The following is a 12,782-nucleotide window of genomic DNA, read 5'->3' as shown; positions in this document are numbered from 1 at the left end:
TGTGTCTAGTTTATTGTCTCGATTTAATTTGAGAAGTAAATGTTGAGAGTCCACGATCTCCTATATTTTCACGGTAGAAATTATCTTGAATCCATACGGAAAAACGTACGTATATCCACGCTCAAAGTTACCATGGAGTGTGTTAATAATATAGACACTGGCCAAATCCATTGGAGTTGATGGTAAATTTTCAAAAAAAAAAATAGATTCAAGAATATGGAAGTAACATGGTACCAGGATCAGCCAAGTACCATATATCCACATGGCAATTTGACTATTTATCTATCTTTGTCCAATATTAGTGGAGTATACAGGTAAACGCGCAGGTGCACGCAAACATCCATGTTAGTGATCAATGGCCTCGATGCCAGTGGATATGTTTACACGTGGGCTGGCATGGCAACGCGTTCAATAAATAGTTCAAGCTGCCGGCCACAGTACTTCCGGTTCCGTTATCGTGCAAGAATATCGAACCCCTAATAATGTAACCCTATGTGCCTCGGGTTCAGCGGCTATGCTCCCTCTGCGTGCACGTGGTATATTCCAACTAGTTCGTGAGGGTGTGAGTCTACGTTAACGCTCGACATTAACGCTCGTTTTGCACACGACGTTGATTTGCTGCAGTGATAAGCTGCTTCGATCGTTCGTAGAATTTCACATCAGCTATAGTTTCATGAGGCAGCAATCAATATGCAGGAAACAAACTCGATGTTCATGATAACCCACTAAAAATTTTATGTTATATGGTTAATGTGAGGATGAAACTGATCACGAGAAAAATATCTAAATTCGATCAATTTCTAGAAATATGTCTTTTTATGCATATATGTATAGCCTTATAAATGAACGTGTTTGAACTACTTTTACTTTTTATATCTATGCTGCTGCCAGTATCTATTTCAAACGATAATAAATTATATTCATAGAATACACATATACAATAAGTGTATAACTGACTAATTTTGTGGAAAAGAAATTAATAATCTTGCAAAAATTGAATACTCGCGCATTACTTCCACAAATCTAAGATAAGGAAATGAACTTTGAGATTGGGAAAAACGTCCTATTATCCTGTCAAATTTCCATGCTCTTCATTCATTTTCTGAGCTTGAAATATGACTAATCGCCATTTTAATAGCCATTTTTTTGCTCAACACTTATTTATTGTGCATTAGTCATATTTAAACAGGATTATATTTATTACAGCCTAATAGTAATGACAATTGATGCAAATTTTCAGTTTTCCACGAAAGATTAGTTTTATTTCCTCATCACATTAACAAATTCTACAAAACAGTTGAATTGTACAAACTTTAATATAACGTGCGCATAGTTAATTCCAAACAACTTTCAACTTTTGAAGAATGAGTAATGAAAAAGCATGAAAAGCAAATTAGAAACCGTTGAAGATATTCCTCCGCAGTTGTCATGTGGCGCGGCGAGTGATGGCATTGTAAGATCCACGATTGTACTTTACACATCTGTGAATTCTTCCAGTGCCAAGACCCACCAACACCAGCTGGTGGTAAATTACTCCGATTTTCAAAGTCGTATTTTACTATTCAACTCCAGACTGTACTGGAATATCGATGTTGATTCCATGCCCTCTAATTTTTGCATTTTCCGTCTGTCTACTCATTTCCTTTATGAAGGAATCGAGTCATACAATATGGAAAACAAATTATTTTATAATTTTTTTTTGTGCATTTTTTTTTTATATTCATTGAATATTACCCGAATGACACAAATATTGACCGTTGAAACACTAAAATTATTGCTTACACGTGAGTCATTTGTTGTTTACTCGATAAAATGCAATCTTCAATTTTTTCGTTGTAACAGATTTGGAAAGTTGAAATATATCTTGAGAAGGTATACTAGTGCTCTGAGGGATTGCCAACAACTACCCGTGTCTGAACGAAACTGACAGACATGCAATCCTAAAAGCTGCTCGGGTGAGCAGCCAGTGGAACGAAATAGTGGAGGGGTTCTAAAATAAAATATAATGCGGCTGCGCATGGAGGGTGAGTATTCACCCCTTTTGTATGTGTATTCTCAATATATACACATTGTTACGACAATCTCCATTTTCACCACCCTTCAATGTGAAGTCTCTAGCTTATTAGGCCGATGGCAAGAAAGGCCTCTGAATGAAGCTAATCGATATTATACACTAACCACATTGTATTTCTGACTCCAGAAGAAGTTTTTCTGCTATGATGCTGGTATTCTATCTAGTACTCATACTGTCATACGTTTTATTTACATTTACAACTTTTATCCATTTTTATTCTTCAAAATTCGCCACAAAATTATTTCGACACAAAAACAATTGAGAAAAGAAAAATAATGTCATCGAAGATACTCTGCTAACCAATGTATATGGAAACCAAAAGGAACCAACCTATCATAAAAGTGTATTACATTAGCATCATAAAACTCAATTTTCTCCTTTAATTATTTGAGGGAAAAAAAAGGAAGAAGAAAATGATAAAGGATAAATTGTAGAATTCCTCTCATCGTTGTTTCTACATTTTAGTCAAACTTCATCAACAAATATATCATTTCCGCCATATTATAATAATTTCATTAAAATCCAATATTCCATTTTTCCTGCATGTGAAAAATTGAAAATTCTCCTCATTTATCCATGATTATAACACTCGTGCTATATTCATCAAAAAATCACACATATGAGATATTTAAAGAATGTCATTGGTTAAAATAACCTGGACGATACATCTTGTGGCATAGAGAAATAATGCTAAATAGAATACCACCAACATTTTACCTTCTGAATGATGTAGTTCAAAGTGCTCTTAGAGAATACTGAGACTATAATTGACTGATACAGTCATGGAAGAGACTATCATAAAATACAAGGAAAGCAATATTGTCATTTTAGCATTATCCTTCTTTTCTATTCCTTTGCAACTTTTTTTTCATCATTATACCCAAGAAATTTTTTAATTCTACTTGCTTTTAACAGGAAGAATCAATAGGTTAAGAATTGAATGAATAAAATTAATTACAATTGCCAATTTGTTTTATATAATTCAACAAATATCAAATACTAGAAATAAATTATAAAACTTTAATCATAGTTATAATAACAATATCGGATCATTACTTTTCCCTGAAAAAAAAAAAAAAAAAAAAAAAAAAAAAAAAAAAAAAAAAAAAAAAAAAAAAAAAAAAAAAAAAAAAAAAAAAAAAAAAAAAAAAAAAAAAAAAAAAAAAAAAAAAAAAAAAAAAAAAAAAAAAAAAAAAAAAAAAAAAAAAAAAAAAAAAAAAAAAAAAAAAAAAAAAAAAAAAAAAAAAAAAAAAAAAAAAAAAAAAAAAAAAAAAAAAAAAAAAAAAAAAAAAAAAAAAAAAAAAAAAAAAAAAAAAAAAAAAAAAAAAAAAAAAAAAGTAAAAATCCTATACTCGTGATAATATACATGAATGTCATATTTTATCCTATTTCTCTTTATTGGATAATTCTCGGAAGAATGCCTCAATAGGGAGTGAAGGTTCATCTATTGTGGGGGTTAGTGTTTTTTTATGGACATCACTCTCGAATGCCGGTATCACTGATAAGGCTTTGAACATTCCTGGTTTATTATAAAGAGCAGAAGCTGAACTTGTCAAATCTGCAACACTCAAAGATGCTCTCGCAAAAGCCTCCTCATCACTCTGAATGCTTGGGTGTTGAGAGAAATTTTCCATAATTTCGGTGATTGGTTGTTCTTTTTCTGGATCTGGTGGATTCACGTTCATGTCCTTCATTGAATCATTAAATTTTCTTCTTTCTTTATCACTTTTTGTACTTGTACTCATTGCAACAGGTTTCTCAGTGAATAATTCCGACTTTTTTGGAATCGGCTCTGTTATTAATGTCAGTGAATCATTGAACGTATTCTCAGTGTTTTCAACATTGTTTTTGTTTTTCTTAATCATCTGAGCAAATTGTGCTGATGACTTAATTTGGGGTCTACGACGTATTGGCTGAACAAACCTGTTTTCACTTTCAAGAGCATTCACCTGTACTTTATTCTCCTGGACATTACTCATTTCGGTTGTATTATTATTATTTTTTCGTTGGATGGCCGTGGTATATGGTCGATATCCAGAAATTTTATTGCGTTTTCCTTCAATTAAGTCAGTTACGTTGGTACTTTTGGGCAAATAACTCTGAGTGGAAGATTTTGTTTTTGTATTAGAATACCTCGGCGTATATTTGTACCTCCCAACGCTTTTTAATTGCATAGAATGAGTCGTTATAAGACTATTTTGCGTTGTTGAAGTCTGACTCAATCGATTCCTGTAATCCAACCTAGTCTTGTAGTCCTTCACACTGAATCTTGGACGAGTATTATTTGTTATTTTCATCGGCCTAAGTCTGTAGATTGGCCTTGTAGTTATCTCCACGAATTTCGAAGAATTTGAAATGTTACTGTTATTGTTTTGCTCTACAACAGATGGAACCCATTCGGACAATTGTGTGCTTGTTTCATCACCTCTATTTGTTTCTGTCAAGTTGAATAAATATTCCAAGGGAGCAATTGAGGAAATATCGTCACGCGTTGTGCTGCGAATCCTTTCCATCATCATTTTCGTTGTCATTTCTTCAGGGGAATTGATATGAGTTAACGATGAACCTGATTCTTTATAATTATCCTCATTAATCGGTGATTTAGAACTAGATGTGCCTTCCTCACTTGCTTCGTTCATCTTAGGTGTAACATGAGTTGTCAATTCTTCAGAAATCACTGTATTCGCTGTTTCTTCTTGCTGGATAATGAAATGCTCACTCTCATTCTTATGGCCATTATTAATACCTATTATTGATTTCTCTGTCGAATGATAAGATGGGGTAGCAATAAAACCATTATAATTGTAATCCTCAGAAGTATCCTCTGTACTGATCAAAGTAGGTTGAATTGATGTTGACAATGATGTGGGCTCGGGCTCTAGTAGTGGTCTTCTACGACGTGTTGGTCCTCTATTTTGTGACCTTGTTTTTATGATTGTAGATTTTCTTGTCGTCATATCTGTAACGAGTGGCACAATGCTACTAATGTTAGCGGGAGAAATAATTGATCCTTGGGAATGAGTTTTTGATGTTTGGGGAGTTCTTGTTATTATCCCGGACATTGTTGTAAAGGTAGGTTGCATTTCAAGAAACAATTCTGGCGACGTTGTATTTTCTAATTCGATGGAAGTATTCATGATTTTTTCAGGTTGGACGTCCGTATAATTTTTATCATTGTAAATCGTGCCGCGATCATAATTGTTCATTTCACTATTAACTATAATCCTATGATGATGACCTTTCTTCTTTTTCCCTGTCGAAATATCAGTTTCAGTCGAATTATTAATAACTTGCTTTGGGGAATAATCAAAAATCAAACTTTGCCCGATAAGTGATTCATCTACTTGTTTCATACTATAATTAACATTATTGCGCTTAGCGGATAGTTGTCCGCTTGGTGAAACCCTTTCTGCATTTGTTAATTTTACAGCTTCATAAACTTGAAATTCTTTAGCAAAGTTGGATTCTACAGGAGTTGATTGTCTCTCTTTATGCCTCTCTATTGGTTTGCCGCTGACTGGGTTCTGATGAGTTTGAAACTTTTCCAACTTTTGTCTATCGCGCTCTAGTAATTGTTGTTGTAAAAGAAATTGTTGTTCATTGAAATGCTTCAATGAAATACTCTCCGGTGTTTCCTGACGTAATTTGGGAATGTTCGGAGCAATTTTCTCACGTACAATTTGAGCCTTTAATTTATTATCGGCGACGAACACTACTGCTTTATGTGGAGTAGCATTGTTTGGCCTATTAAATTGCACTGGTTTATTTAATTTGGGTAGTAAATCCAACAATTGATTTTTTGATGTTGAAATCAACCAGCTCGGTGTTGTATTTTTTTTACGAACATTGTAATAATTATCAAGTGCTGAATCTTCGGACTCCTCCCAGTGTTGCTTTCCCGCTGAATTTTCATCGAAACTGTAGGGGGGCTCGACATAACGGGTATTTGGAGTAATGAAAGACGAAAATTCATTACGCTGTGATGAGGACGGTTGAACTGCATAGAGATTTCCCGGATGATGTGTTACATAGTCGGTGGGTTGTTCAACCACAGTTTTCGATGGATTATTGACTTCATAAGGAGATTTAAATTCTGGGGGATGGCCAATTTGTGTGTAAAAATTATTTCCACCCTCAATGTGTACTGGATATTGTCTGAATATGTTCAGGTGATGTGTGTCGATATTGTCACGTAGGTTCTGCATCCAAGAAGATTGCGTTGGATGGGAGTGGGATTTGTAAGATTCACCAGCGGTCGGATACTGACGCAATGGGTTATGACTTAATTGATCCCTGGATGAAATAATACCGGGCAGCTTTTTAACAGCTGCTGCTGATGATGATGATGCCGCCCCCGTCGATATAAACGTAAACTGAGTATTTACAGGTGTATAAATAGTGTCTCGATAGTGTGATGGTCCGCCGTACGCATCGCCGCTTATTTTCATCTTCTGGTAGGATTCTATTCTTTGTCGAGGGGGAGGAACCAGGAAATCATATTCGTTTGTGTTTGTAGATTCACGATAGCCTTTGTTGTCGTCTCCTTTTCGGTTTTTTGGTATTGAATGCCCGAATATACTAAAGCTGCCCAAGATACTTGGTGGGGTGTAGTCATATTGATGGATTGTATCTACAGATTTCCGATACTGTTTCGAGATTTTGTAGCTTGGCACTCGCTCAGAATCAAACTGAGAAATTGTATAGGCGGCGTAATTACTTGGTGGTGAGACATTTCCTACATTATCACTGCTCACTAACGGCTGCCAACCATTTTTTGCCGGGAGTTCCTATGGAAAATGATGCCATTATCCGTACTGCTTGTGTAATAACATGATATTATTATTATTATTATTATTATTATTATTATTATTGTTATTGACCAAATAATTATGTCTAATTTGAATTTATTACCTATGTCATTTTCATGCAAGTAGAAATTTATCGATTATATTATATATCATACCATTCCAAGAAGAATAAATTTTATATAGAAATTTCGGAATCATGCAATAGATAATATAGAGAAGGTACTCACCCCATTTTTTATTTCACCGCTTTTTACAGTACATATCAACGCACTGAATAAGATCCATAACGTGAGTAAACCTAGAAGATATAGTTCACATTTAGTCGAAACAAATTCAAGTTAGGACAATTCAACGCTCGTGGAATTATCATTTTCATTTATTTTCAGTGTAATAGCAGAAATTCAATAAAAATCGTTGATCAGTATTGAAAACGATAGATGTACTCTCTCTTTTTTTAAATGGATTATAAAGTTGACTCGAGGATAGAACTAGAAATAACGACTATCGAGTGACATGCCATATAGATCGATCACTAGTGCTATATAGTGTGTTTTTTCTATCTTGTGGTATATGTTGTAGACACACCGAATAATCAGGTTCACAGAGTTTATACTTTTTAATTCGATAGTGCAGGCTGCTTTTATATTATTTCCGACTGAGGTTTATACTGAATAAATCGACCTGATTCCCCAATATTTTAATATGCTAACAACAACTCAATTCTATATTATTATGTACTGAAAATGCTCATTAAAAAAATTGTAAATCCAATGGAATTAAAAAGAAAACCTTTTTTACTTACACGAAGAAAACGGGTGTCTCGACATCTTTTCAGTGATTTAGAGCATTGGAATGAAATTCTGGAAAGGAAAAATTTATATATTTAATAGTTAAATTTGGCTGATTATAGAACCTTTTATTTTTCCCAAGCTAATTAAAAAATTCCATAAGTATATAGAAAAATAATGAATTGTCGTCAATAGAATAATTATTGAGATTTTTGTCGAGTGAAATTTGCAATGAAAGTTGTTTCTCTTTTGTTATTCTCTCGGTCGCATTTGCTCGGCTTTATAATTAGCTATTCATTCAAAAAGTGAATATATTTTTTCAAGTTATATATTTTTTTTTTCTCCAAACCAATTGAGAAACTTCATCATCTACCTCATACAAGCAGACAGCATATTATTTATTTGACTTGGAATGAAAATTACTGAAAGGAAATTTGCTAAAATTTTTCGCGGAATTTTTTTCGGCTGTGTGTGAAGTTAAAAACAAAATAACTAGGGAAGCAGTTAAAAAGTAGTGATACTGTGCACTTACTGTGATGTCCAAGTGGCAAAATTTAATAAATGTATATCTGCGAAGAGTATTATGTCCCTATAAATTTCGAACTTGTGATCAGAATTGAATTAGTCCTTTTTTAACCACAACATTAAGTTATATCTATTCGAATAAAAATTCTGAAATCTACCCTGTTGAAATATTCCTCCGAGTCGGTCATGTATTTTTTTGTAGGAACCGTCGACGGTTCCATTATTTCCACTATTATTACAAGTAATCAATCAATCAAATATTGTATCGAGTGCAGTTTTAAAATGATTCACATATTCTTTACTTGATTATATGAAGCGTTCCGAATAATATACTCAAATTTCATATTAATGTTCTCGGACTGAACGGGAAAGTTTGACCTCATTTTTACAAACCAACTAGTGCACATCACTACTATCATCCTAAGTTGAAACATATATTTTTTTTCATCAATATTTCGTAATTTCCATTTTTTTGTAATTGAGACAATTTTTGAAAATAAAATGCCGGATATGCAGTATTGTCTCAGGTTTTCTCCAACGAGTATTTTAAAGAGGACATTAGTAAAGTTTGAATCCATGAGGCAAGACACATCTTCTTTGAGAAATTTCTGCGATTCAAATGATTAATTATATTTATTCGTTAATATTGAAAGTAATAATAAACGGAAGTTTATATGCAAAAATTTTTTTTAACAATTACTCTCTATTTCTTCAATTTTTTCAATTCACCATTTCACAATTGTTCAAAGATTCTTACGACACCGTTCCCACCGATAATAACTTGAAAAATAATGCTTTCCGTCGAGAGACGGATTTAATCTTGAATAGAAATTTGTCGGTTTTCAAACTCTATCAAGAGACACGTTGAGCATAAAAAAAAATTTTGCGCAATATACAATGTAATTATATTATGTTAAATTTAGGATAAAAATGAGATAACCAGTCTTACTTTATACCAAAATAAGCACCTGGTATACAGCTATTACTGAAAACTTGTGATTTTTCAACTTGACTGGACAATATTATTTTTCAATTTTATACGCAAAATTGGTCACTCATTTTTGAGCTCGCTCAGTCAAACTGATCGCCACGCACGTACTGGCTGAGGTGTTCAGTAGTTTTGCCACTCACTACATGCTTAACCGAGTTCCCTCTCTCGCAACAATTCAAAAGAAAGTAGGCTTCATCTGACCCCTCCTTTTCCTTCAATCCATATCTCTATCACTTTATGTGCATATAACACGTGATTCTTTGAATTTTCTATGCGATAGAAAGTGGAAATGTTAAATATACACCTGTTTTAGCCTCGAACGTACCTATATATATATATATATATATATATATGTTTTCATTTACGCATGTAGAATAAATATTGGTCCAATTTTTCTGTAATAATAATAATAATGTTGTAAATAATTATTACCTATGAGAGAGGAAAAGAATAAAGTTTATATAGAAAAAAGTAAATTGATATATGAAGAATGTTGATACGTTGCAAATCATTGATTCTAACAATATTATCTATTATATTGAATCAATAATACGGGAAAATTAATTGGATTTCCAGGCCATGAAGACACACGACAAGAATTTTAGATCACAAGTACGTTTAGCTGGCGATGAGGGCACCAATCAGAAACATAGAAATTGAAAAGAAATTTTATGATTGGTCTACTTTTACGCGCTTATTGGAACAAAATCCATGTTCTCTACGACTCATCCATACATTTGTATACTCATATAACTTTATGATTGCAAGACAATAAAATTCATGTTTCAATGACTTTGCTGAGGTGTGAATCACCGGTGATTATTTATACTGTAATCATGTTTGGAACATTTGTTCTCATGATTATGCTGATTTATTCTCATGATCTGGACGAATTGGATTAGAGATTTCTTGGAAAATCATTGGAAAAAAAATGTTAATTTTCATGCGATTACACTTTTTCTGAATTCTGATCAATTTCTCGTGTTGATTGCCACGCAAATGATGGATTGCATGTTGTTTTTTTTCCTTCTCTTTTTCTTCTGAAAACTTGATGAACCTTCCACTTTAGAAAATGTTTCTAAAATAAGTAAAAAACATTGAAATAATTTTACATTTGTTTAGCCATTAATATAACAATTAATCAACATTCACAACAAATACCCCTTCACTTTCAAACATGCCCAGAGTTTGCATTATCAAAATTGACAGATAATTTGTTATTTGTAAGCCCCCTTATGGGACACAGGAGTGATATAGGGGAGGTTAATAAATCGCGCGAGTCTCATCACAATAAACGATGAGAACGATCAGCTGATCGTAAGGGAAAGACGCCATGAGAGAGGATATATAAGGCATGTATATATATATATATATATTATTGGAAAAACATATGTGTGTTGAGAGGTGAAAGAAACATGATGAGAAAGTTATGCAATTTACTCCAAATAAAACTGATAATAGTGCATGAGATACACATGAGTAAAAGCTGTAAGTGAAAAAAAATGATTCGCAGGAATAGGTAAGCCGCAATATGTAGTGTACAATTTCATCTCCATTGATAAAACTACTTTATTGATTGAACTTGTAAAAAAAAAAATTAATTTGTTATTTATATGACATTAATTTGAGAGAAAAATTCATTAGTAAATTCTACATTATCCCTTATTCAAATGAAGGATAATTCTCTCTTACTTTTAATTGAACGTAACCTTTCACATTTATATATACTAACTATCCATCAAAATCTCCAATGTGCTTTGCTAATATGCTATATTTTTGTATATTATCTTGTGTAGAATAGAGAAATGAATTGGTAAGGAAGTAATTATATCGGTATTTTATTCTTTATTCCTCGTCTTGAAAAGAAAAGGAGAGAAATATGAATGATACATACATTGCAGGACAAAATATAAGCTGTTCGTGATCGCCCTCATCCTGGGCACAACAATATTATATTGTGAATTTCTTGCCTATGAGATTCAGCGTTTTAAATGGGCTGGGAGGGAATGTAACGAATGCGTCAAGATATTGCTTGTTGCAGATCCACAAATACTGGGCGAAAAAAATGAAAATTATTTTGGCGCGTGGTTTGCCAGATGGGACAGTGATAGGTAAAATACCAGCATTTTTGTTTTTTTTTTTTCTTCTTTTTTTCCGCTCAATATTTAATAATATTATAATTATATATAATTGACTCTGTCTTTGTATAATTATTTATTAATTGTGTTGATTAATGGCATACAGATATTTAGCGAAAACATTTGGCAGAGCTATGAGCCACGCCCAGCCTGACGTGATAGCATTTCTTGGAGATCTTATGGACGAGGGTCACATCTCCACAATGCAAGATTTTAGTAGATATAAAACTAGATTTGATCGTATATTTCAAACTCCTGAGCATATTTTGGTAATTTTATTGCTAATAATTTCTGTAGCAAAGGGATATATGAACAATCAACTTACTACACTTTATTACGACATGACTACTTGCTTTATTTTCTTTTCCTCTTTATATATAATCTTCAAAGTCAATATTGCTTATCTTTGTTTTATTTAGACAATTTATTTGCCTGGGGATAATGACATTGGAGGAGAGGAAGATTCTGTATCAGCAGCCATTCATAACAGATTTAAATTCGCCTTTTCTCAGCCAGACTCTTTAACTCACAAAAGTTTGATTTTTTTCAAGGTATTCAATAAAATTAGCAATTTAAATAATTCAACAACACATATTAAATTATTTCTTGTTCCAGGTGAATCGATTGACTCATTATATGCCAAAAGCGCCTCAAGATGCCTTCCTTAATGAATATACAGAAAGAAATACAACGAATATTATACTCAGTCATATGCCATTGTTATTCACATCTGGTTCATTTGTAAAAAATGTAAGTTGATTGATTAATCCGTTGAGACGTAAAATGTCCAATATATAATGAGTTAATGGTTTTTGTTAATTCTCGTATTTTTTTATATATACATACAGGTAATTAAGGAACTCTCACCTCAGGTGATTTTCACAGCTCATGAGCACAAAGCAATGCATTTGAGCCTAGATACGACGATAGATGAATTGAGTGATATTTGGATCTTACCGCCCCATGAAACCCCTCTCTATCAGCTGCGTTTAGACATGGGTGACATACATGAACTGCAAATACCAACTTGTTCATACAGAATGGGTACATCCAACATGGGCTATGGATTAGCCTATATTGGTATATAAATTGTCATTTATTTGAAAACTTTTTTTCTTTTCTTCATATTATCATATGGTTATTTCTACTCATATCACTATGTTTACTTACAGATACACGTGACAAATCAGTGGATTTTACAATATTATGGCTACCTGAAAGATTTCCTAAACTAAAGGGATACCTCTGGATATTCTCCATCGTCATGATTTTCATTATGTCTAGTTTTATTTGCAACTGCTGTGTCTGGTCAACTCACGTAGCCTATTCACACTTACCTGCTGTGTAGTCGAATTAAATAATTTTATATATTATTTGAATCATCCTTCTTTTTTTTAAATATTATTATATTATTATATGAAAAAGAATAACCAAAACTGATGGGCGAATCTGTTTTTA

General features: G+C 32.7%; 2 protein-coding genes across 7 annotated transcripts; one reads left to right on the top strand and one right to left on the bottom strand.

The window, feature by feature from the left end:
* The first annotated feature begins 1,422 nt into the window (after positions 1-1,422).
* On the top strand, positions 1,423-12,697 carry LOC107036953 (metallophosphoesterase 1 homolog). 3 transcript variants are annotated; one of them, XM_015255230.2, is made up of 8 exons: positions 1,423-1,525; positions 1,843-2,024; positions 11,228-11,297; positions 11,431-11,593; positions 11,744-11,875; positions 11,940-12,074; positions 12,173-12,404; positions 12,497-12,697. In XM_015255230.2, exons 2-8 carry the CDS (start codon positions 2,006-2,008, stop codon positions 12,670-12,672), a joined length of 927 nt encoding a protein of 308 aa, XP_015110716.1. In that variant the 5' UTR covers positions 1,423-1,525; positions 1,843-2,005; the 3' UTR covers positions 12,673-12,697. The 3 variants fall into 3 exon arrangements, with proteins under 3 accessions (XP_015110716.1, XP_015110714.1, XP_015110715.1); XM_015255228.2 differs by lacking the exons at positions 1,423-1,525; positions 1,843-2,024 and adding an exon at positions 10,419-10,705 and having other exon boundaries at positions 11,088-11,297; XM_015255229.1 differs by lacking the exons at positions 1,423-1,525; positions 1,843-2,024 and adding an exon at positions 10,714-10,999 and having other exon boundaries at positions 11,088-11,297.
* LOC107036945 lies at positions 3,427-9,476 on the bottom strand. 4 transcript variants are annotated; one of them, XM_015255216.1, is made up of 5 exons: positions 9,145-9,476; positions 8,203-8,273; positions 7,685-7,742; positions 7,110-7,180; positions 3,427-6,861 (listed from the first exon to the last, which is right to left on the bottom strand). In XM_015255216.1, exons 3-5 carry the CDS (start codon positions 7,707-7,709, stop codon positions 3,460-3,462), a joined length of 3,498 nt encoding a protein of 1,165 aa, XP_015110702.1. In that variant the 5' UTR covers positions 7,710-7,742; positions 8,203-8,273; positions 9,145-9,476; the 3' UTR covers positions 3,427-3,459. The 4 variants fall into 4 exon arrangements, with proteins under 4 accessions (XP_015110702.1, XP_015110701.1, XP_015110703.1 ...); XM_015255215.1 differs by having other exon boundaries at positions 8,203-8,259; XM_015255217.1 differs by lacking the exon at positions 9,145-9,476 and adding an exon at positions 8,354-8,851 and having other exon boundaries at positions 8,203-8,259.
* Positions 12,698-12,782: the final 85 nt, after the last annotated feature.

This window comes from Diachasma alloeum, unplaced genomic scaffold, assembly GCF_001412515.2.
Source record: "Diachasma alloeum isolate Michigan unplaced genomic scaffold, Dall2.0 Dall_scaffold_00212, whole genome shotgun sequence".
Lineage (NCBI taxonomy): Eukaryota > Metazoa > Arthropoda > Insecta > Hymenoptera > Braconidae > Diachasma > Diachasma alloeum.
The sequence above is the reverse complement of the archived record's forward strand: the minus strand, read 5'-3'. Positions and strand labels throughout refer to the sequence as shown.